At 61.2% G+C, this 23,361-nt stretch overlaps 1 protein-coding gene across 2 annotated transcripts in view; it reads right to left on the bottom strand.

Moving 5' to 3' along the window:
- Window positions 1-23,361, bottom strand: part of SCUBE1 (signal peptide, CUB domain and EGF like domain containing 1) — a 115,396-nt gene that overhangs the window by 21,118 nt on the left and 70,917 nt on the right. For both annotated transcript variants that reach the window (XM_039863237.1, XM_039863236.1), the window contains 3 exons: window positions 9,582-9,698; window positions 3,049-3,171; window positions 492-608 (listed from right to left, as the gene is read on the bottom strand). In XM_039863237.1, the coding sequence (XP_039719171.1) occupies window positions 492-608; window positions 3,049-3,171; window positions 9,582-9,698 (357 nt within the window). The remainder of the gene's footprint in view (window positions 1-491; window positions 609-3,048; window positions 3,172-9,581; window positions 9,699-23,361) is intronic.

Raw genomic sequence — 23,361 nt, 5'->3', positions numbered from 1 at the left:
CCAGTCGCACTGGCCGCCTCGGTGCCTCCGAGCGCCCACGGCTCAGCGCCCTTCACACGCTGACCCCTCCGGCGGGCTTCCCCGCATCTTGACTCAAACACTTCGCCCTTAGGGTCCCCCCACCGTCTCCCTACTCTGCCCTTCTCTGTTGCCACCCTCTCCCACTGGAATGAACTGTCTGTGGGATTCTCTGTGTAGTGGCCCCCCTCCCCCCACTTCTGGACTGAGGTCTCCCGCAACTGCTGATTCCAGGCCTATGCCCACCACCTGGCTGAGGCCCGGTGCTCGGGGGGTACTTGCTGGCTCCTCCCCGTCTTCCTGCCTTGCCCTTGGCCGAGTCCCTCTGCCCACCCGTCACCAGACTTGCTTAGGTCTCTTCCAGGCCTGTCAAGAGTCAGGGTCAGGGTTGGGGTGTGGGGTGCAGTGTAGGTGGCCGTGCGGCCAGGCGCGTGCCTCGGGGGGAAGGTGGCCCTGGTGGGCGGGCTGCAGACCTCCGCAGTGGGTTGTCCCATAGAGTATGTAGCCGCGGTGACACAGGCACTGGAAGCTGCCCGGGGAGTTGATGCAGATGTGGTCACAGGTCCGCTCGAAGGAGCACTCGTCGATGTCTGTGTGGCCACAGGGAGAGAAAGTTTGGGGAGTTTCGGGTGGCGGGGCACAGCCTGTCACTCAGTCACTTAACGAACGTTAGTGCATAGACAGCCCCCGGGCCCCGGGCTTATAGTGCACAGCTGGTCCACTTTCTGTCGCTGCCCGATGTCACTGTGTCTCCATTAACCCCATGTTTCTGGGTTAGAAACCACCTCGCATATGTTCTGGAGGTGGGCGGGGTAGAAATATTTTGAATAGAAGGGATTATTACAAATCTGTCATTTTAATATTTCATTCAACTGTGATCAGGATTGGTTTTTAATCCATACCTGCAGGAAATTGGCAGGGGCTTGCCTGGGGAAGCAGCTGAACAGGGACATGAAACCAGGCCTCTTGGGTACTGATCAAAGTATGTTTTCCCATCACCCCAAGATGTCTCTTGAGAAAATAAGAAAAAAAGGACAAATAGAAGGGGGGGAGGGGGAGAAATATGCTACCCATAGGGATAACAAGGTAACCTTGAGAGTATGTGAAATTTTATTGAGCTTCCTGGAAGCCAGGGTAAAAAGGGAAAGAGGGAGAGTTACAGAGTGGTATTACCAGAAAGGAGGAAAAACCACATGCTCAGAGGAGATAAGTCTGTCCTGGCCATAAATTCTGAGGAAGATGATCCCCATGGGACAGCTGATGGTGGCTCCTATCTCCATGGGCACTGTAGTTGGAGTTCATTCTCTGACTACATCAGCTCATGTGACTACACATGTATTTATATGTGTGTGTTCGCAATAACACTAACACAAGGAAGGACTTGTGCTGTGGGTGCTCGATGGATGGGATTCTTCTTGGGTGTGGGAAGATCTCCTGGTTCTTGTGGCACTTAGGCTGGACTTTGAAGGATGGGGCCAGCTTGGAATGAAGGAGAATGGGGGAGGGTACTGCCAGCAAAGGCTGGAAGGTGGCAGCAAGAGGTGCCCAGGGGATTGTGTGGAGCTCAGGGGGCTGAGGCGGGGTGTCTGGGGTCCCCATCCCAAGGGTTCTGAGTGACAAACAAGGGAGCTTAGATGCTCCCTGCTGGAGCTGGGGAGCCCAGGGTGGTGTTGGAGCAGGGGTGGGGCACGGCCAGAGCCCCAGGGCCTCAGAGATGAGCCTGGAGGATGGAGAAGCAGCAGCCAGAGGCCAGGAGCAGACACATCGTTGCCTCCTCCTCCTTGGCAGCTGCCCTCTCTCACAGGGCAGCGGAGGACGCAAGGTCAAGGGCCCTCCCTCAGCCCTCCACAGAAGGCAGCAAGGCGGACTGGGAAACGAAGTCAAACAAAGAGTGGAGAGGCCTTAATGGGGCCTGGACAGATGCTGTGCTCTCTGAAGAGCCTCATGCCCTGAGAGGAAGACGCTGGCCCGGGTCACACGGCGAGCCCCGGGACAGGCTGGCCTCGGACCCTCCGGTACTGGCCTCCTGCTCCTGCTTCCTCTCAGGACCACACCCCTTGCCCCTCAGGGCTTCTGAGCCGCACCGGCAGGCAGGAGCTGCACGCCCCAAGCCAGGGCTCGGCCACGTGCAGCCTGCAACTACTGGAACCCTGTGGAAACGAGGTGGCTAGCCCACGACCGTCTTCAGTGATGGGACTGGCCCACTCCTCCGTCACACAGGCATCCCTGGCCCCTCTCTCTGCACTTGTCCCCAAAGCTGGCCCCACAGGGCTCTTCATGATCCCCCAAACTCCCTCAGCCTAACAGTGCCACTGCCTGGGTGCGTTTGCCTCCTTGGCTGCTCCCGGAAAATGCCTATTCATCCTTCAAGCATTTCGCCGGGGCCCCTCCCCAGGCGGTCTTTCCTGACCACTCTCTCCACTGCCCATCCTGTGGGTGACCGCTGCATCCTGGATGTCTGCCGGACTTGTCCGGGGCTCTCACATTTGGCTTCTGCCCAGACGTCCTCCCATCACCCCTGCTCCTAGCAGGCGCCCCGGGACCCTAAGGAAGGGCTGTTGGAGAGCACCTGCAATGTGTGGCTCCTTCCACCAGGTGGCAGCATTCTACTTCCAAAGCCGCTGAAGGCAGCGGGGATGGGACGGGTGGGGGGGGCGGGACAGGGATGATGCGCTCTGCCACCACTGGCTATGCCACTTGGGATATCTGCTGATCCCTCCCTGGGCCTCAGTTTCCCATCCATAAAAGGGACAGGTTGGACTGAATGGCTTCTGAGGGCCCCTAGAGTCATAAAGGACAAAGAAGACAGGGAGGGCAGGAGCACATGCTAATAACCCCCAAACTTACCCGTTCCCTCAGGCCCAGCCTGGCAGGTGGACGGCCCCCGCCCCCACGCTCACCTCCTCTCCTAAGAGCCTGTAAAAGTCCCCTGGGTGTCCTGTGTTCCCCAGAGCCTCATCCTACCAGGACCCAATGAGGACAGGGAGGACCCCGGGCCTGAGGGCTGTCCGGGGCACAGAGAAGGCTCACCTTGGCACGTCCGCTCATCGGTCAGCAGCTTGTAGCCCTTGCGGCAGCCACACTCGAAGCTGCCCACGGTGTTGCGGCAGAAGTGGTCACAGCCTGCGTTGTTGACCAGGCACTCGTTGATGTCTGTGGGAGCCAAGCGGGAGGGGGCGAGGAGAATGGGCTTGGGCCGCAACGTGGGGACCACGGCCCAGCACCTGCCCTTCCCTGACTTGCCTGCCTCTCACTGCCCAGGGCTGAGCTCAGGTCCCCCAACTGAGCCCGGGGGTGGGGGCGTGGCTCACAGCGGTGGGATCAGGAGGATGGGTTATGTCACTTCCCCCCGGGGACTCAGCGAGCCTGGCATTCACAGCACAGAAGGGAGAGGAACGAGGTCTGCTGTGACAGGAACGAGGTCAGCTGTGACAGGGAAGTCGACGGGGACGAAGGCGTCCACCACATCCTTTCTTCAGCACATTCAGGGCAGCGGCCCGGAGGGCAGCGAGGCCCGGGCCAGGCAGGCTGCTTCCCAATGGCTGTGACCTTGAGCCAGCTGCTGGACCCCATAAGCCTTGACTCTCGGTCTGGCGGACAAGCATCAGAAGCACACCTCCATGGAAGAACACTTCCCAGGGAGCTGGTGCTTAGTCGGTGCTCAACCAACTCTTCAAATTTGGTTTACGGCCCCTGTTTACCGATGGGGAGACTGAGGCTCAGAGGGGTCACCTTCCATCTGCTTCCAGATGCAGCAGCCGGTAGCGGGAAGCGGGGTGTTTGCGAGCCTGGCCTCCCAGCCTGGTTCTTCCTGCTACCCCACCCCAACTCCCGCCTGCTGGTTTGAGCCGCCTCTTCACTCAGCATTTAACGAATTGCGGTGGTACTCTGAAGGTCACCTGGCCGGATCCCATGTCATTAGTGGGTCCCTTCCGAGTGTCACAGACAGTCGGCCGTCTGCCAGCACACCTCCAGCAATGGCAGTAACGGCAGCTTTTGCCCTCACAGCGTGACCTGTTGGTCGATGCAACCCGAACTCCTCCCCGACCCCTATGAGCCCCTCCCACCCCCTGGCCCTGCTCTGGGCTTTGCTCTTGGCCCAGGCCAGGCTGGCAGGCTGTCATCAGAGATCCTGTCCCTGAGATGCCTCTTCTTACTACAGATTTCCTCTTAGGCCCCAATCTCCAGGCTCCCCATGCTGGTCACCCCTCCTCCAGACATGACCCAGCAATTAGTAACAGAAGTAAGAGATGACTTTCAGGATGGGGCTCTCACTCTGATTTGAGGGGCTGACAAGGAAGCGACGGAAGAGGCCCACCCAGCAAGGATTGCGGAAAGCACTTCTCCACCCTGGCCTCTGGCCACATGCCAGCCGAGCTGCCAACTCCGGTGCCAGAGCCCGTTGGGCCTGGCCTGAGCGTGAGGGTCCAGGCGCCCCTGTCTCGTGCACCAAGTACCTCTCTGTGAGAAAGGTCAGCCAGCCCCACGGAGGAGCCTGGTCCTCTCTCAGCGACTCTGGTCTCGGGCTGAGCCCCTCAGATGCTGCCCTAGCTTCTTTCTGCAAACCAAACAGGCTGAACTTGACACCTGCTGAAAGTCCTAAAGCAGCGTTCCCACGGATCGTCCCAACAAACAACGAAAGCCAGGTCTGTGGTCAAGTTCATGAGGAGAGCGGGGTGGTTTAAAGAGCGAGGCCGAGACCCCTTGCAGGCAATTCCGGGGCCTCTGGGAGTGAACAGCACAGGAGTCTGGCAGGGGCAGACCCCAAAGGCCCCGGGGGGACTGGGGAACACAGGACGCCCAGTGGGTATGCCCTTGGCTGACCTCCCAGAAGCACCTACACCCCAAAGACTTGTTCTGTCTGCATGTTCAGGTGATTCTGGCACAAGGAGGGTGGGAAGGGAGGGGGATCTGAGGGAGGCAGCTGGGGGGCGTTCAGTTCACCAGCCCCGACTCTAGCCCCTGGCTCTGCCACCACCATCGGCTAGGGAACTTTGTCCCTCTGAATACAGTAGGTGCTCTGCGTGTCCATACTAAACGATGACTCAAATCAATGGCTTCTCAGCTCTGGGAACTCTGCACGTTCTGAAGCCCAAGTTCCGGGAGCAGAGCCACCTGAGGGTGCGCCCACGCCCAGGGTAAGTGGTAGGGCCCTAGGGCGGTCACTGTGCCTCTGGGCACCGCCTCGTCCTGGTGACCGTGGTGACCAGGCCAAGCACGTTCCAGCAAGGTCTCGTGTGGTCTTCCAAACAGCAGGGGCCTGGATCTCCCATTCCCAGAGGAGGGCACGGCTGCACGTGGGAGCAGGTTTGAGCCTAGCTCCAGCCGTCCCTAGAGGGCCCTTCTCCAGCGCACCACGCTGGCCCCGCGGCCTCTGGAGAAAGCAGACGTGACGTCCAGTGAGAGTCTGTCCAGGGACAGTCCCTGCATCTCCACTGTCCCCTCCCCTGGAGATTATGGGAGATAAGGGAATTTTAGGCTAGAAGCCTCTGGCAGGAGGGCAGAGGCCAGTCTCAGGTCTGCCCCAGCCGGCTGTGTGATCCTGGCGGGGAAGGCACCTCTCTGAGCCTCTGGTCCCGTCTGCAAACTGGGCTGCTGACAGGCGCCCCTCACGGCATCACTGGCAAGACCGTATGCAGATGGGCTTGCCTCCTCAGGAAGGCCTCAGGCCTTCCGGAACCCCCGATCCCATCCCTTCCCCATCTGGGCCTGTTAGCGAAGGGGCTGTCATAGCAACCAGACAGGCGGCGGGAGGCATGTTTGCTGGAGGCCCAGGCTGGTGGAGCGGGCCGCCTGTGGGCCAAAGGGGGAAGCAGCCACCAACCAGCTCCGGCCCAGGATGTAGGACGGTGTGCTGGGCTCACACAGCCCCTCGACCTTCAGTCTGATGCAGTCATCGCGGGGGTGCAGCTCCTCTTTGCACTTCCTGCCCCTCTAAGACTCCCCGCCTTTTCTACTGTGCTCCCACCCACCCTTCACCAGGCAGCCAGAAGTCCCCTACCTGTTCACAAGTCTTCACACGTGGCCTCCCGCTGTCCCAGAGTAAAGGCCCAGCCCCTTTTGCAAAGGCTCGCGGCCCCCGCTTTGCAGCCTGGGCCCGGCCGCCTTGCCTCCTCTTCCTGCACGCTGGGCTCCTGCCGTGGTGGCCCAGACTACGGCCGCCTCCCCGGGCGCGGCCTCCACTCCAGCCGGCCCGGGAACAAGAGCCCCTCTGGAGGCCTGCCCTGACATCCTCTCCAGAATAGGCTGCTCTCCCTTGCACTGGACCTGCCCTCAGGGCGATCAGAGGGCCTCAGGGACAGACGGGGATAGCTGGGTCCTGTCTGCCGCCCCAGGGCCCGGCATGAGGCCTGCGCAGAGTGGCTGCCCAGGACTGATCACTGAATTGATGGATATGCGAGTGAGTGAACGGATGAGTTAGGGCGGCTGAGGGAAGGGCGGGGTCTTGGGCCACTGCACAGAACATTAAAATGCATCAGTCCGCGTTCTAGCAACAGTGCATGGGGCAGGGAGGGGCACAGCCTAGCAACCCACGGGCCATGCGCGGGAGCGGAAGGAGGGCCTGGGCGAATGCGCCTAGTGGGGAGGGCAAGCTGTTGGGCTGGGCTGGCCTGGCAGAAGGCAGGTGAGGGAGAAGAGGAAACAGGCTATGGGTGGGGGTCTCCCAGACCGTTCTGGAAGGTGCGGGGAGGAGTGGCTGGTGCGCCTGAGGAAACCCGGGCTCCAGCTCAGGGAGTCAAGGCCCCAGACCTCCCTCCTCTCAGACGGGCCCACAGCGGGTGCCCACCTCCCAGTATCAAGTGGGTGCAGCACCAAACAGGGAGCCTTGAGATGGGACCTCTGCACCGTCCCCACTCCTGAAAGAAAGTGAGGGTTTGGGGCAAATCCTCCAGACAGCCCCACTTTCCCGCGCCCGCCTCCACGTGCCCATGTGACCCCCCTCGGTGCAGGGGTTTCGGCTCTGGGCTCCCGAGCCCTCTGCTGCCTCGACCCTTCAGCCATCGGTCCTACGTGACAATAACTTTTTGGCTTCCAGAACTGAACTTCTGAAGTCACTCTGATGGCCTCCTCCAGGCCCCTGCCAAGACCAGAGTGTGCACGCTGACTGAGGAGCTGAAACTCTGGGGCCGGGGTCTCGGCTTCGCGGGGAACCCCAGGCCCTTGACCCGCACCTCTCTAGCCGGAGCCCGGCCCGGGGAACTCGGGCCCTGAGACACCGGACCCTGGGGTTTGGAGGCCCGCGTTTGGTCGAAGGGTTCCGGTTTGGAGATGTTATGACGTTCGTATCGCACAGTGTCAGACCAGCCTGGCCCCTCCCCCGGTCCTTAAACCCTAATGTCATGACGACACCGCCCTTCTTCGCCTCCACTGCCACCCCGGCCCAAGCCAGTGTCATCACGAGCCTGGGTGATGGCAGCCGCTGCGCCACTGCTCTTCCGGACCCTGCCCAGAGACCCCCGTCCGAGCGGCAGCCGGGGATCGGCTCAGACGAACACCTGCGTCTGTGCCGCTCCTGCCCAGGAGCTTCTGGAGCCTCACCGAGGCTGGAAAATGAAAGGCCAACCCCTTCCCGGGCCCACAGGCCCAGCGCCATCGGGCCCGGTGTCTTGGCACACGGGCCGCCTTTGGGTCCCCGAACCCCGGGCCTCTGCACGGCCGTCACGTGCTGCTGGAAGGGCCGCCTTGATCAAGCCCTCTCCCCTGCGCCCAGGCCAGGCCTGCGCCCCGCTCTCCTGCCATGCTGTCCTTCTCCGTCTGGCGCCAAGCAGTCTGTGACACACGTTTACCCCAGTGATTTAAAAAAATGAAAATCTGTCTTCTACGCTCGATAGAAGATCCCCAGAAACAGGGATTGTTTCGTTCACCCGAATCCCCAGCACCCGCACACGGGAGGAGCCCAGAAACCCATCTGGAGTGGGAGTGAGCGAGGGGTTTGTCTCAGGGTAAAGGGCCGAGCAGGCGCAGCTCCGGAAAAGGCCCCAACTGTCTCGAGAGGAGCCACCGGAAATGCGGTGGGAGCCTTGGACTGATGGGCCTGGGGCTGCACGGACAGCTCCCCTCAGCACCTCCTGTAGACGCGAGGTGGGGTGGAGACAGATGCCCCTGGGGCCAGCAGTCAGAGCCACCTCTCTGGTGCTCCTCTTGGGTCCTTAGCTGGGGCCACTTTCTGGCCCAGACAGGTTGGCTCCCAGTGAACCCCTGGCCTCCCCTCAGGAACCGAGCTGTACCCTCTGGTCCTCAGGTCACTGCTGCACCTTAGAGGGGGTGCAGAGTGGCCTGATCCCACCCTCTCCTGTACGGGCTCCAAGGGCAAACGGCCAGGCCTGCTGTGACGCTGCTGGGCTGTGAGGATGGCCGTGACTGTGGTGCACCCTTGGCTGTCTTCCTGGCATCGAGTTCATGTGGCGAGGCCTCAGACACCACTCGCCTGCCCACCTGCCCGCTAGGAATGTACTTGGCTCTGAACGGGCTGAGCGGGGGCTACAGAAGGGCTTTATTTTCAAATAAACAAGCAGAAGAACTGTTATTTCTGTCAATAATTACTAGGTTCTTCCCGGCAAAGTGGCCAGGAAGGAGGTCCTACGTTATTTTTACAGGCTTAAAAAAAGCCCACCTAAGACTATTTAAATTACCCTAAGCCTCCACTGTGAATATTTTCACTCACAGGACTTTGGAAGTTCGAGTTCCTCTCCCCTCCCAGGCTGCGCTTCAGCCCTGCCCTGCTTCCCGGCATGGTGGTGGGGAGAGCTGGCCTGAGTGAGCCGGGCTGTGGAGGAGCCTGGGGGGCTGCACATCACTCCTTAGGGGGTCTCTGGTCCCCCAACTCTGCAGGGTTGGCCCTTCAGGTTCTAGAGCTCAGCCAGCTCTCACTGCCCGGGACCGTCCAGGGAGCTGCGCCCCACCGAACACCCCGGGAGGCATTTGGGAGCCCTGTGGGGCATCAGGGCACAGGTGGGAAGAGGAAGCTCCACCTCCTGTCACCTGCCAGCGGCAGGCGGCTGTTCCCACACTTCAAGCGCAAGGATCCTCAGCCCCTCCAGCTCCTCACTTTCTAACTGCGAACAGAGCTCCTCCTGTATCCCCGGTCCTTCTGCATCCGAGATCCCCCCATAACTTCACTCCTCCTCATTTTTCCACCGGAGACCACTAGACAGTCCCATTCTGGTTAGAGCCGCCCTGAGTCACGCTGTCACAGCTAAGGTGGGGGTGAGGAAACATGCCATGTCCCACCTCCTCGGGAAGCCACACGAGTCACTGAGGCCTCAGGGGGCCCGCAGTCAAGGCACCCAATGTGCTGCCAAGTTCTTCGATATGAGAACCCTTCCTTTTTTTGGCCAAGGAGCCTACAGATATGCGGCGGGACCGATGTTCTCCCCCCGTGGGGGCCGCTGGTGCTGACCCCGCTCTCGGCCGCTCCCAGAAATGCAGGCGACCGCTGAGCTCGCTGGCCCTGCAGGCATGCGTGGCCCCGCACCCGCCCGCCGTGCAGCCCCTGCTCTGCCTGCTCCGCGGTGGGCCGGGCGCATGGAGGTGGACACGTGCCCATGCGGCTCCGTGCTGACCTTTGCATGTCTTCCCGTCGGGCTGCAGCGTGAAGCCAACCGGGCAGCTGCATCGCACTCCGGTGGCCGTGTCCTTGCACGTCCGGTCACAGCCTCCATTATTTACTGCACACGTCTCTGGGGAGGGAAAGAGACAGACATGCTCAGTTTCCTCAGACAGAGGCCACCCCCGTCCCTACCCACGGGGCACCTCCTGAGACAGGAAGCCTGAGTTCAAGTTCTGGCTCTGTGGGTTCTCTGAGCCTCACGCTCCCCATCTGTAAAATGAGAGGACTCTGGCCCCACGGGGTTGCTGCTAAACACCCATGATGCTCATGGTGGACGGGAGAACTATTTGCAAACTGCAGCGGGCTCTGCTTATGTAGAAATTACTGTCGACAGGGTCACTACCACCACTAGGGCCAGTGCTGAGATCCGCCTGGCTGGTACTTAATCGCCCAGGCCAGATTCCCGAACCTCTGCCCTGCCCGGCCTCACACTCCAAACTCAGACGGGCACTCTCTGGGGCTCCTGAACTCATCTGAGCACTGAATGGCCTGTGGCCCTAGCCGTAGGGGAGGTCCTCGGAGCCCGCACACCATCCATCACCTCGATGAGTCTCTCAGCCCAACATCTGTTCTTACTGAATGATACGCCAAAGGCGTCTGGTTTTTGTCCACTTGAAGCTTGTCTAGGGCCTTTTCCCCCCCTCTTTTGCAAAATCAAAGGGGCTGAAGTGGCTGGGGCAGAACTGAGGTCACTGAATCTGTCGTGTGGTGAGAGTGATCCTCCCCAGGCCTGCAGAAGGGGCCGGCAGAACCGGGTCACCAGGGTGCAGGTGGCCTGCACACGGAGGAGCCCAGGTCCTGGACCCCTGAGCCTTTCGATCTGGGTTTCTTCGAGTGCCTGGTGAGCTTTGGCCTCGTGGGACCTGCACCTGCGTGGGCTCCCTCTTCTCCATGAGCCCATGGGCCCTGCTCTTCTATAACCTGAGGCCCCCTGCCTGCCTACCCAGCTCTCCTGAGAGTCTGGCCCTGGACGGCCTTTTCCTTAAGGTTCCCCGGATAACCGTCTGTCCCTCTGTGGTGTCTGGTTGCGGCAAGCCGCCTTCCGTTCTCTCTGGGAGGAGTCTGAGGACGAACGAAGGAGTGACGACTGAATGAATACATACCCCCAGCTGCCAGGAGTCCCTGCTGCTACTTAGACCACAATCATGGTGGCTTCCCTTTGAACTTGGACTTGTGAGAGGTGGGCAGGGCTGGGAGGGGAGGAAAGCTCTTGCCCTGTGCGCGTGTGAGGTGAATCTCTGATTCCTGGGGTGGCTGTGCTGGTGTACTGAACCGGGGGCTGCCTGATGCAGGTGACCAACTTCTGAGACTAACGTCTTCGCCATGACAGCAGATGCGACTATTGCTGTAAGAGTCTCCCTGCCCCCGCCTCCTCCTGGCCTGTCTTCCGGTGCGTCTCCACAAGCCTTGGCCTTTCAGCTGTGTGTGGCGGCTTCTGTGAGCCTCCCCGCCCTCGTGTGCTGGCCTGGTGGCTTGAAGGCCTTCTGCCTGCTCATGTGTCAAGGCCCATCTCAAAGACCGCCTCCCCAGACACAGGAAAAAGTCCTCTCCCTGTACTCATGCAGGTTGGCCTCTGCGTTGGCATGGGCCAAGTTCTGACCGGCACACGGCCCGCTCACGCCCTCTCGTCTTGCCACTGGACCGACTACTTGGGCAGTGGCGCTGGGCAGCCCAAGGGTAAATCCCAGCTCTGTCACTGAGTGACCCAGGTAGGTCACCCCTTGGGGCTGGACCTCAGCTCCCACACCTGGCAGATGAGGATGACAAGCCTTCTCTTCTAGGGCGGACACGATCAAATATACTGTCCACTCACCAGCACCTGGCCCAGGTCCTGACCCGTCATACTTGCTTAACAAATATTAGCTCTCCTGGGGCTACAAGCCGAGGGGGAAAACTCATCTCCCGCCCCACATCGAGGAGCTAACGTACATCTGTAGGTGCCGTTTCAGCAGGATGACCAATGGGCCTCGCCACGGTGGTGGGGGTGGGTGTGGCGTGGGCACTGGGGGCTGTGATCCTGGGACATGGGCCTGGCCAGACAGGCTCCAAGGGTCTCGGAGGCCTTCCCTGTCTCTAGAGGCCCTGGGGGCCTCAGAATCTTGGTCCTACAGAGTGGTGGGCCTCGGGGACCTGCTGGCCACCTGCCCACTGGGTGGATGGAGGCTGAGAGGGGGCTGAGGTCACGTCTGGACGCCCCCTTTCTGGGCCCACGGCACAGGCCTCTCCTGCCCCAGACAACGGTGGGCGCCTAGACTTCAGGTTTTAAGAGAGGGGCTGTGGGCCCCTGGGGGCTGACTACCCCATCCCTTAGCTCATTACTGGGGGGTCGCCTGCACCCGGCCTGCCTCAGCTTTCCAGGCCTTCGTCCCCACACTCGTGGCAGATCTGTGAGATGGCTTCTGTGCCGCCCGCCCCCCTGGTGAGGAGCAGCCCAGAGGAATCTGCCCAGAGCTGTGTGGCCAGTAAGTGGCAGAGCTGGTAGGACTCGCCACTCTAGCTCCAGCCCACGGGACAGCCTCACATATCCGGCTCCAGCCCTCCCTGGCCCCGGGGCTGCACAGCCCAGCATGCACTGGACGGTCCGCTGCCCCCGCCACCCGCCCCGCAGTGCCTCGTCCAGTGCCCCGTCTTCACCCCCAGGCCTCATCCTAGGAGGTGCCCTCCCCCGTCACCTGGGGCCCAGGGCCTGGTCTGGCTACTTCCTTGACATCTGATTCCGGCCCCTGCTCTTACTGCTGCCCTTCTAAGCCGAGTCACCAGTGTCTTCCTATATGGCCTTCCCGGTCTCTCAGTGGGCCCTCCTCCTCCAGACAGAGGCCTTGCTCTGGGGAGCCAGTGGCCTCAAGCTGGTGTAGCAGCGCTGAGAGCCAACACTCAGGGCGGGCCTTCCCTGCCAGGCCCTGTGCTGGGAAAGGAGAGCGGAATGAGCAAGCAGCAACCAACCGGTCCTCAAGGTCACCCTCGTGGGGACCCTGGCAGGCTGCTGCATCTGCCTGGGACCCCAGGACCCCTACAGCACAGGGTTGGTCGTTTCTGCCATGCCCACCTTAGCTGTATCGCTCTCAGGTGAACAGACACTGGACTCAAGTCTACAGCTACAGGACAGGGTGGCCTGGGTGGGACCAAGGGCCTTGTCTATGGCGGTTTCGAAGTAGAGACTTCTTGGGTGCTGCTAAGAAGGATCCTCGCCTTGCATGGCAATCGGCCTGCGCCTGTGCCCCGACCCCCATCTCTGAGTGCCTCGGAGAGCAGCCTCACCCCCTCGTTTGTGCTCCAAGACAAGAGGCCCCCCAGGCCTGGCATTAGGTCACTGCTGCCTCCGATTCAGAAACCAGGCATCCTGTCCTCTTCCTTGACGACAAATGCAAGCAGCAGATGTGAGCCGGGACTGCGGCACTGGCATCTCTGGCTTGGGAGGGGTCAGGGGAGGGGGTTCGTCCTAGCTTCCACCCCCTCCCAGGGCTAAGGGTGGGTGTGGTTCTGTGGGCAGCCCCTACCTAGAAGCACACGCTGGGAATGGAGGCGCAGTCCAGCTGCCACCCTCTGGAGCGCTGTCCCATAGACCTGAAAACATCCTCCTGGGCCCTCCCTGGGAGCCAGCCCTCCAGGCTCTCCCTGAAGCCGCGTCCCCATGAGAGCCACCAACCCTTTGTAAAGTCTCCCCTCTCCACCTGGGGAAGCAAGGGCAACCACCACCCAGGGCACAGCCCTCCACAGTTGACAAAGCACCTTCTCATGCACTAGCGCCCACGGGCTCACAGCAGCCCCAGAAGGGGACCCTTTCACAGACAGGGAAACTGAGGCTCAGAAAAGCCAAGTAACTTGTCCAGGCAGGATCAGTGACATAATCTGTGGGACCCAGCGTGAAATAAAAATGAAAGTCCCTTGTTCAAAAATTAAGAATTTCAAGACAGACAGCAGAACGTTCAACCACGCGTGGGCTTTCCTAGGGCGGGGCCCCGGGCCAGCGCACCCGTCACATGCCCGTGAGGCGGGTCTTGGGTCCCGGACCACACAGCTGTTGGGAGGAGTGGTATCTGGACCCAAGACCGTGAGGCTCCAGGCTGATGAGTGAGCCAGACTGGGCCAGAGAGCCAGGCCCATGACAGGAACCCTGAGGGGTGGCTCGCGGCGAGGCAGCAGCAGAGTGGGGCCCGAGGAGGTGGAGACGTGCGCCCAGGGTGCCTGACCTCCTCACCCACCGAGCGGGGAGAAGGCTCTCCCACAGGGCGGGGCTAGCAAGGCAAGGAGGCTGGGCATACGTTCAGGTCTAGAGTGGGCCCAGGAGCAAATCCCTCTGCAGCAGGCAGGAAAACCCCAAATGTGTTAAAAGGCTGGTCTTTGGTCCTTCTCTGAGGGACCCCCGCTTTGGGCCCCCTGGACACTGAGGTGGAGCGGTCACTAAGCAGGCTACTCAGCTGGACCTGCCGTGAAGCTGCGACAGGGTTTGGACAGAGGGCCTAGGTGGAGGACGGCAGGATGCCCTTGGAGTTGGCGTGGCCTGGTCGCCCTGCCCTGGGTCTGGGAGGTCCGGCAAGGCCCGTGAAGGACAGTCTGTCGCAGTGGACGGAACAGGGGCTGCGCGGTCAGAAGGCAGGCTCCACGCGCGGGCCCCGGGATCCTGGCCAGTCCCGTCACTTCTCAGAGTCTGAGTTTCCTGACGTGCGACGCAGAGACAACAACATTTACCACGCGTTTCTCGCAAGGCCCAGAAAACGTGAGGACATGGCGGTGCTTTGAAAACTGTCGTAACCTTGACACACGCTCGCTCACGGTGCCATTTCTTAGAACCTGTGCGCGTGCAGCCCTAGACCCACAGTCGGCTGCCGAGTCAGTCATCGACTGTTTGCTGAGCTCCTACTCCGTGCTGGGCAGACGTGCCCCCAACACAACCCGTCTCCTGGAGGCCGGAGCCCTGCAGGGTCACCCCTCGGCCTAACCAAGTTCGGGAATGGCTCCTTGGGGCTGGGTGGCCGTGAGAGGGGAGCTAGAGGAGAAACGTACACTGACCAGGCCTCGGGTGCGAGACAGAACGGGGCCCAGAGCTCGCCTTTCCCGCAGGGCGGGGCCCACCCCCGCCCTCGCCTGTCACACTCCGCACGGGCTACGAGGCTCCACAGGATGGCTCCCTCGACTCTGCCTCGTGGGCTCCTCACGACTCGGGAGCCCATCTGGAGCTCTCTCGGGCCTCGGGCTTCTGTTCGTGTGGTGTCCCCCGCTGACCACTTGCTCTCCAGGCAGAGTCGTGCCAGGGGGACCCTGGCGCCGGGCACAGGGCTGGCACAATGGCGGGGGGAGGGGCGCTTCCTACTGAATGATGGGATGAAGGAACAAGACCTCGGAGGCCTTGTGAGAAACAGATGAAGCGAGGTGGCTGAGCCCCTGCACGTGTCAGGCCTGGTGGCCAGGTGTCCAAGATGACCCAACAAATAGTCATAGGTCCCAACAGGGACCTGTGACTTACCAGCCACAGCTGGAGTCACGCACTGGAAGGGCGGGGGAAGCGGAGGCGGACTGGGCTGGGCTGAGGAGGGTGCCAGCGAAGAGTGCCATCCGCCACGCCATGGAGTGGGCCAAGGTGGGGTGCACGCCGCAGGGACCGGGTGTAGGTCCGGGGGCCCCAGCGCCACTGAGCTCCTGACACGCCGCGGGGCTCTGGGCAAAGGAAGCTCCTCTCTCGGGGCCATGGTTTTTCTGCCTGGGAATTGCCGAGGCTCGTCTGTGGTGCAGGCACCTGGCCCCAACCCCAGGGGCTCTGATCCAGTGGGCCAGGTGTGGGCCCAGGGACAAAGACCCTGCTGGCCCAGACACCGTCCTGACTCTTGAAGGTCTCTTCCTGACGGCAGGCGCGGCCCAAACCCCTTGCCGAGACCTGCCTAGGCTGCCCTTCTGCCAGCTGAAGCCAGCTGTGAAGGCTCAGCCCCTGGCCCTCCTGGCCCAGCCACAGACTCTCGCCCCTCAGCTAATTCCTGAGCCTTCAGTGGCTCCATCAATTTGGGATAAAAGCCATGCTCCCTGGCAAGTCACTTACATAGTGGCCCTGGTCTCCCTGACTGCCCCATTCCTACACACCAGCCCCTCTGTCCAGGTCGCCCCATGTCCCTTAAAGTGCCCCACATTTACGGTGGTCTTTGTCATGAAGTCCCTTTGGCAAGTGAGGAGAGTCTGGCCGAGACAGGAGAAGTGGCAGGGAGTGGACAGAGGCCTGCCCCGTCCGTGGCGTGCTGGCATCCTGCCCCTAACCACACTGCTCGGAGCCCCTGCTCCACCTTAGCTGGGCGGACCTCCACCTGAGTGTCTGCTGAGGGTGGCTCTTATCCACACATGGGGCCTCTGGGTGGAGCTGGGTCCTGGGGGACTTGCTGGTGGCGGATGTGATGACGACAGTGGCTATGGGGACCGTGGGGGAAGGGGGTCAGTGCGCACAAAGGTGGGGCGGTTGTGGAGGCCAGGACCGCAGCCTGACAAGGGAGGAGCTCAGGCTGGGGTCTGAGGGGAAGCGGGAGAGGAGGCCCTGGGACGCCTCACCTAGCACCCAGCGCTGGTCCCCAGGGGCCCACTCCAGCCTGGGGGCGGCCACGGCGGGTCCGGCACTCTGCCTTTTCAGCATACAGCTAGCGACGGTGCGGCCCCTTGGGCCCTGCGCTGACTCTGGCCCAGCTGTGTGGGTAGCAGGCCTGCCGGCCATAGCATCCCTCTGCCTGGAACCTGTCCCTGCTCGGGGCAAGTTTTTCTGTGGAACTGTCTGCTCAGAGTACCAGGTGGGTCCACAATGTCAGGGGCGACGCCCCCCCACGGGCCTATCTGGTGGGTGAGGGTCTTCTTCACACGGGTGTTGGGGGAGCAGACCCCTCCTGGACCTGGGGTCTGCGGGGGGCAGAGGCGGCCGGTCAGGATGGAGAGGCACGGACCTCATGGATGTTCCTTCTGTGGTTTGAGGGGTCTTGAATGGCCCATCTACCCAGAAGGACAACTGAGATTTTACCTTAAGCAGGTGGCAGGGACAGGACACGGCAGCAAGCCTTTTTCCTGGCCTGATCCCTGCCTTTACGCTGGCCGTGGAGGGCTGGGCAAAGGGGCAGCCCTCAAGGGGGCGGGGTGGGTCATGGTATCACCCTGCAGAAGCCTCAGGAGGCTATAAGGAGAAGCGGCCCCAGGGAGGTCACTTCTCGGAGCCTCGGCTTCCTCATCTGTGACACCGAATGGCACCCTTGCAGTGCTGGGGATACTGGGACGCGATCGCATGCCTGCCACGTGCCAGGCTGCACCTTCAGCGTCTTATCTGAGCTGCTTCAGAGTAGCGACTACAGCCCCCTTTCTGCAAAAGAGAAAACCGGGGCTCAGAGATGTGAGGTGAGCCTGGTGTGGTCATGGCAGAAAGGGACCCGGTCTGCTCCAGAGCCCGGGGCTGGACGACCAATCAGGAAGAGGGGTCACTGTCAGCGAAACTCTAAGGGTCCCTGCCGCAGGAACCCTTGCACGGTTCTTAAACCAAAGACACAGCCCGGCTAAGCAACCTGAGACACACCCCCCCAACCCCCTCGTTTTCTTGGACCAGGAAATCTGGCTGCAGGCAGCCCTGAGCTCCGGCCACTCCTCGGTCAACAGCCAGCTGCTGGCACCTGGTTTGCAGCCGCCACCTGGCCTACCCGTGTTCAGAGACAGCTGGAGAGACTCCTCGAGGGCAGAAGGCTGGGCTTGAGGGGTGGGCAGTGAGGAGGGGGCCATCACCTCCAAGGGGGGCAGGCAAAGGGAACCAGTGGACAGACCTGGGGGCCTGGTGAGTTTCACCTGTCCCTGTACCTGGCTCCTCCAAAAACTGCAGCTGACAAAAGACTAAACTGGAAAAGCGGAAAAGATGCCCTGGGCTCTCCGGGGTGCTATTTGTGCGACAGTGGACGGTCAGTGTTACCGCTCCAGGGCCCTCCTGAGTAGCAGAATGAGGGGACTGACTGCACAAGCGTCAGGAAGTGGACAGGGCAGAGGGGTGATGAGGAGGTGGGGGTAGGCAGGTCATATCTGAAAGAACCAAACTCTGAGGGGCCAAGGAACCTGAGAAAGGGTTAAGGCAGGACAGTGGGTGGGTGGGTGGGGGGATGGGGACAGGGAGCAGGCCGGGGACAGGGAGGTAGCTGAGAAGCGGGAAGGGCTGCGGGCGAGGAGGAGCCAGGAACAGTGTCTCTTAGATGAGGGTTGAGGCCCAGTGGGGTGGCTGCGTTGAGGAGCAGTGGGGACAGGGCCACCTTCCACCTGTGGGGCTCACCTCCACTCTAGCTCCCCGGAGCGGGAGGGCTGCTGTGGCGCAGGGGGACTTCCTACCTCAGGGCGGGGCAGGGGCGGCTGGTGCAGGCTCAGGGACCTGGGTCATGGGAAGGCTGGAGAAAGCCCTGCCACAAAGCAGGTGGCATCGTGCACAAAGCCTCAGAGCCGGGCGAACCGTGGAGAATCACCCCTCGATGCTTTCATTGCCCAGGCATCGCTGTCCCAGTGGGGCCTTGTCGCAGACCTCAGAGGCCAAAGAACCAGAATTTGCTTCTCTACTTTACAGTCCTGAGAGGGGAAGAGACTTACTGAGGCCATCCAGGGCAAGTCAGGTGTCCCAAGGCCTAGTTCACCGACGCCCCACAGCCAGCGCCTTGGTCCAAGCGTGAGTCCCCTCCAGGGAAACCACAAACACCTGCCTCTGGCTAAACACCTCACTGCCTGGGCTGGGCCACCTGGCCAGGAGATGGAGACACTACTACCTCCCTCAGGGTCCTCAGGTGTCATCCGCACAGGCGCATCTGGCCGCATCACGCTCTCTGTAACCCCATTCCACGCTCCCCCCACGCGAGACCCCGCCTCTGGCCTCCACTGCACTGTCGCCCTCTGGTGCACGCCCCATCCACACACCCCTCTGTCCCCTCTGGGCTCTCTGCTGGGTGCCACACCGTTTACACCCCGTCCACTCCAAGTCCTCCAAACCCAATGACTGGGCTCAGCCTGTGTTTCCTGGTCGAGTCTCGCAGCCGCTCATACAGCAGCAGGGGACACCCCCGCCTGCAGTCCTGTCTCACCGAACCCCCCAGAGCCTTCAGGAAGGCATGTCAGCACCGGCCTGTCTGTAAGGGGGCAGGGCACACATGACCTGTAGGTGGGGAGAGGGTATGTCCCCAGCTCCCCGAACCCTGCCCTTACTTCCAGGGGCCGGAAGGTGGCGTTCAGAAGTGCGCCCGGTCAGCTGTGCCCACGTGGTGACGTTTATACTTTATACTTTAGGCTTTTACAGGATGGGCCTGCAGACTGGCAAGAACCAGATTCACATTTCACCTGCGGCTGGGAGCAAGGGGCTGCAAGGCCTCAGGCTCGAAGGAAGCCCAGGGCCTTACCGGTGAGTGCTCCGGGCCTTCTCGGGGCGGTGGCCGGCCGTTCCCTCCATCTGCCTGTTCCTGATGGTGCCAGAGCCTTGCGCCAGGAACCCTGGTTCTGCTCAACTCGAAGGGTGGCTGTGGGTGAGTCACATCCTCTCTAAGCCTCAGTGCCCTGATCTGGGGCTGGCCAGCGCCCCGCCCCTCCTGTGCTTGTCTAACGGGCTCGCCCTGCCTGGCACCTTGCCTCCTCTCCGCTCCACCCCTCGACAAAGTTGTCACTGTGACTCCCTCTTCTCCCGGCCTGTAGTGTGTGAGAAACAGACAGAGACACCAAACTCAGGGCAGGAGCGCAGGGCCTCTGCGCGGGACCCTGGCTGACCAGTCGCCAGCCATACTGGGACCAGTTTGGCAACAGGGGTGAAGTCTGGCTCCTCCTGAGAGAATCCAGTGCCTGGGGCTCAGCCCTATGGGCAAGCAAACCAAGGCCGGAGGAGAGGCTGCCTGCCCAGGCCCCAGGGTCCACCCGCCTCTCCCTCCTGCTGGGGAAGTGTCCTGTGTCATCACCTCCCTTGCCTCAGATCCGCCTGACCCCTTCCCACTGCCAGGCCCGTCCAGGCTCTGGGGTCGGCCCTCTCTCTCGCAGCCAGACACCGGCGTGTGTGCAGAGCGAGCGTGGAGGCCTCATCCCTGTGCTCCCAGGAAGCCTTTGTTGGTGCTCTGGGCCAGCAGGTCTCCCCTGTGCCCTTTCTCTGGGCAAGGCCCCGTGCTGTGTCCCCAGGGGCCATCACAGCTGGCACAGACCTGGCCTCTGCCCCATCAGGGGGGTCCCAGGCTTGTGACAAAACATGGGGCTGGTGGAAGGGGGTCAGGCGGTGGGGCTGGGGCTGTAGGGAAGGTCCAGAGAGGCCTAGATGAGCCTTTGTCAGGTAGAACTGTCCAAGATGGCACCTGGGTAGAGTAGTGGATGGCATGACCCACTGAGGCAGAAGCCCTGGGACAGGTTTCGTGTTCGGGGCTTGAGGGACAGGTGGAGGGTGGCTTCTAGGAGGTGACTGAATGTGTGGGTCTGGAACTAGGGGTGGGGGGAGGTGGCCTGGGACACAGGTTGGTGAAATCAGGAGAGACCCAGGGACCCTGGAGATGGCGGCTGCAGAAAAGGGGTGGCAGGTGGGCAGCCCCTGGGTGGACGGAGGAGCTGGGAGCTGGGAGAGAAGCAGGAGTATGCATGTCGAGAGAAGTGACATCGGCCAGACCTCTCAGGGTAGCTACGAGGTGATATGAGGCTGGGGACAACGTGGGGCTCAGTCTGCACACACTAAATGTCAGCCATTATTACCATACCCGCCCCACTCCGCCCGGTCTTCCCCAGCCTTCCAGGTCTCCAGCCCCTCTGTCCTCCTTCCCAGAACTCTCTCGGCAGCTCCCCTTCCTGAGTGCTGTCCTGTGTCCAGGCCCCAGGTGCACACACCATGGCACCCCCTCTGAGCCCGGCTAGGTGGACGTGTCATGGCATCGCGCCCATTCAGTGGAAGGGAACTGGCTCGAGGTGGAGAGGTGCAGGGACTTAGGCAGGTGCCGGCTGCAAGAGTGCAGAGCGGAATTCCTAGCGGCCATCCGTGCCTCAGTTTCCTCATCTGTAAAATGGGAATTACTTCAGCGCCAGCTCTCAGGGCGGCTGTGAGGTAAGTGAATTGAGGACAGTGCCGGGCCCGGAGAAAGCCGGGACTAGACGTTGACAATTACCGTGGTCACTGGGCATGGAGCACAGGCGCTTCTGCTTCCTGGACTTAGGGGACCCCTGGAGTGGGCTGCGGGGACTCTGCTGTCAAAGGCTTCCACGGGGAAGACTCTGCCTGGAATGGCTGCCGAGCCTGAAGCTCGGGCAGACGTGGGCTCTGCCTCAGCGGAGCTCACAGCAGCCAGACAACCTGGGGGGCGCCTCGCAGCCCAAGTCTGGACCATCTGCAGTCAGCGGAGTAAAGCTCCCTCAAACGTCCACGTCTTAACACTCTGCGACCCTCTGCAGAGGTGACCGAACTAAGCCCCCGGGCGGTCAGAGGGGCGCTCAGAAGTGGAAGGGGGAGGTCTGAGGAGACGTGCTGATGGGAGCAGGGTCAGAGAGATGCAGCGCTGCGGGCTGGGAAGACGGACGAAGGGGCCGTGAGCCACGGAACGTGGGGCCTCTAGAAGCTGGAAGAGGCAAGGAAGTGGATTCTCCCTTAGAGCCTCCAGGAGGGATGCAGCCCTTGCCGACACCTCGGTTTTAGCCCAGTGAGCCTCAAGCCACATGTCTGACCTACAGAATATGCTCGTGCTGTTCCAGCCACAATGGGAAGCTAATACGGCACCAACAAGGACACCTGGGGGGAAGGAGCGACTGAAGACCCGGAGGTGACAGGTTTGACTCACAGGGTCTCATCAGTCCTGCTGTAAGCCCGGCCCCAGGGCCCTCCGTAAACTTAGCTGGGCACTCGGATGTTTCACACAAGTCGGCCAGATAATTGAAACTTATCACTTTAACCCTCACATCCAAATGTTTTAACTGATTCTGATGGGACTGTAAATCAGTTACATACTTTGACGCCTCTTTAAAGTAAACATAACTGCCCCTGTCCTTCCTCTGTGTTCAGTGACGGGGATAATTATAAACAGCGACTGCTGGGTGTAACTGAGACCCTAAAGGTGGGGGGCAGGGCCACTTGGCCCCGAATGGCCCCAGGCCTCTGTGCTACAGACTACCCCGTCCACACTCCAGGCTGACAGCTACAGTCTTGTGGCCTGCGGCTCTTCCTACCCCTGCCCTGACCAGCTGTCCCACCTGAGGGAGCCACTTCATCCCCCAGAGCCCAGTGTCCTTGCTGGTTTGTAACAGAGGCAGCCTTTTCCACTTCCGGCTGCCACGGGAGAACAGCCAGTGCCGTAGTTAGCGGACTGACATTGCAGGATTTCCATCAGTGCTGGCTCCTGAGACTTTCCGAACTTGGGAGCCGTGCCACCGAAATGCTAGCCCTTGGGTGAACAAAGAGCAGGCAGCTTTTTGTTCCAAGAGAGGGACCGAGAGGCTCAAACGGCGGGTAAAGCGCCCTGGTTTTAGCTCATACGTTTCGTGTCCTCTGTTTTCTGCTTAGATCCTGGCTCCTGGCCGTGCTGAGATGAAGATGCTAATTAAACAACTTGCAGACATCAAAGGGACCTGTGACCTCTGCAGTCTGAGCGCAAAACAGTTTTGAAATAATTTTGAGTTCCACAACCTATGAGAGCAAATGAAGCCTAAAGTCTCCAGCTCCACGTGGGGGAAGGGAAACTGAAGCACAGTGCCTGTAGCGAGGAGGCCACTTCACCCTGGGACACGAAAAAGAAGGCTTCGCCCTGGGCCTGAAGGACCAGTCTGCACCGACATGAGGTCATCACAGAGCAAGGATGGGCGTGGGCTGCCCTGCACCCACTCACTCACTTCCAGAGGGCAAAGGGAGCCCTCTTAATTTTTTCCTACCCACCCATTGGCACAGAAGATAACTGACATTTAGGGCTGGAAGACACCTGCCAGGCCATCTCAGCCACGTGCAGGTGTCTGCAGCACACGTGCCCTGCACTGGTGGAACCCCGTACCAGGGCTGCAATGCCTCCTGCTCACACGAGATCATTCCCGGGCATTGCAGCCCCCAGTCTCTCCCTGCAACAGCTGCTTGTCTCTGTCCTCTTGTGGGGAGCTGGCCAGTGCAGTGGTCAAGGGCACACACTCTGGAGCCAGGGGGCCCAGGGTCTGACTTTGCCTTGGAATTCCTCGGTGTCTCGTGAACCTCATCTTCTCCTGGGCCACAAAAAAAGCTCCTCCCCTTTTTGCCTCTTCTACCCATCCCCTCCCAGGACCCAAAACAGGGCTCGAGCCACCTGCTAGCCCCAGGATCCACGGAGATCAGCTGCCTACACGCCCTCCCACAGGCCGACGACGCTCACCCAACCCTAATGGCCCTCTCTGCATGCACTCACCGGGCTCTGAGCATGTTGCCCCTGAGAGTCCTGACCAGCGCTGGGCAGGATGGGGGTGGCCACCTCCCTTGTTTTCTATTACTTTCCTCTATTAATACAGCCTGGGAGCAGCTGCGTGTCACTGGGGCTACTAGTCAGGGTGTGAAGTTCAGTAGGATCCTAAGTCTGTACCACATGGCCACTCTCAGAAGAGACAGGTGCTAGGAATTCCGTGCTCTTGAAGGAGGGGCGCAGGTAGCATGGCGCCTTTCACAGCAGCCCGAGGATGGTCACCTAGCTCTGGGCGAGGGGCCTTGGCTGCTGGTCCTTGTCCCCCAGGTGTAAGTGTTGCAGGAAGACGAGAGGAGGGAGCAGTCTCTTCTGTGTAGCGGGCAGGATAGGCTCTGGGGGAAG

Source organism: Pteropus medius, unplaced genomic scaffold (assembly GCF_902729225.1).
Source record: "Pteropus medius unplaced genomic scaffold, Ma_sr-lr_union100, whole genome shotgun sequence".
Classification (NCBI taxonomy): Eukaryota; Metazoa; Chordata; class Mammalia; order Chiroptera; family Pteropodidae; genus Pteropus; species Pteropus medius.
This window is presented reverse-complemented; position numbering and strand designations above follow the sequence as displayed.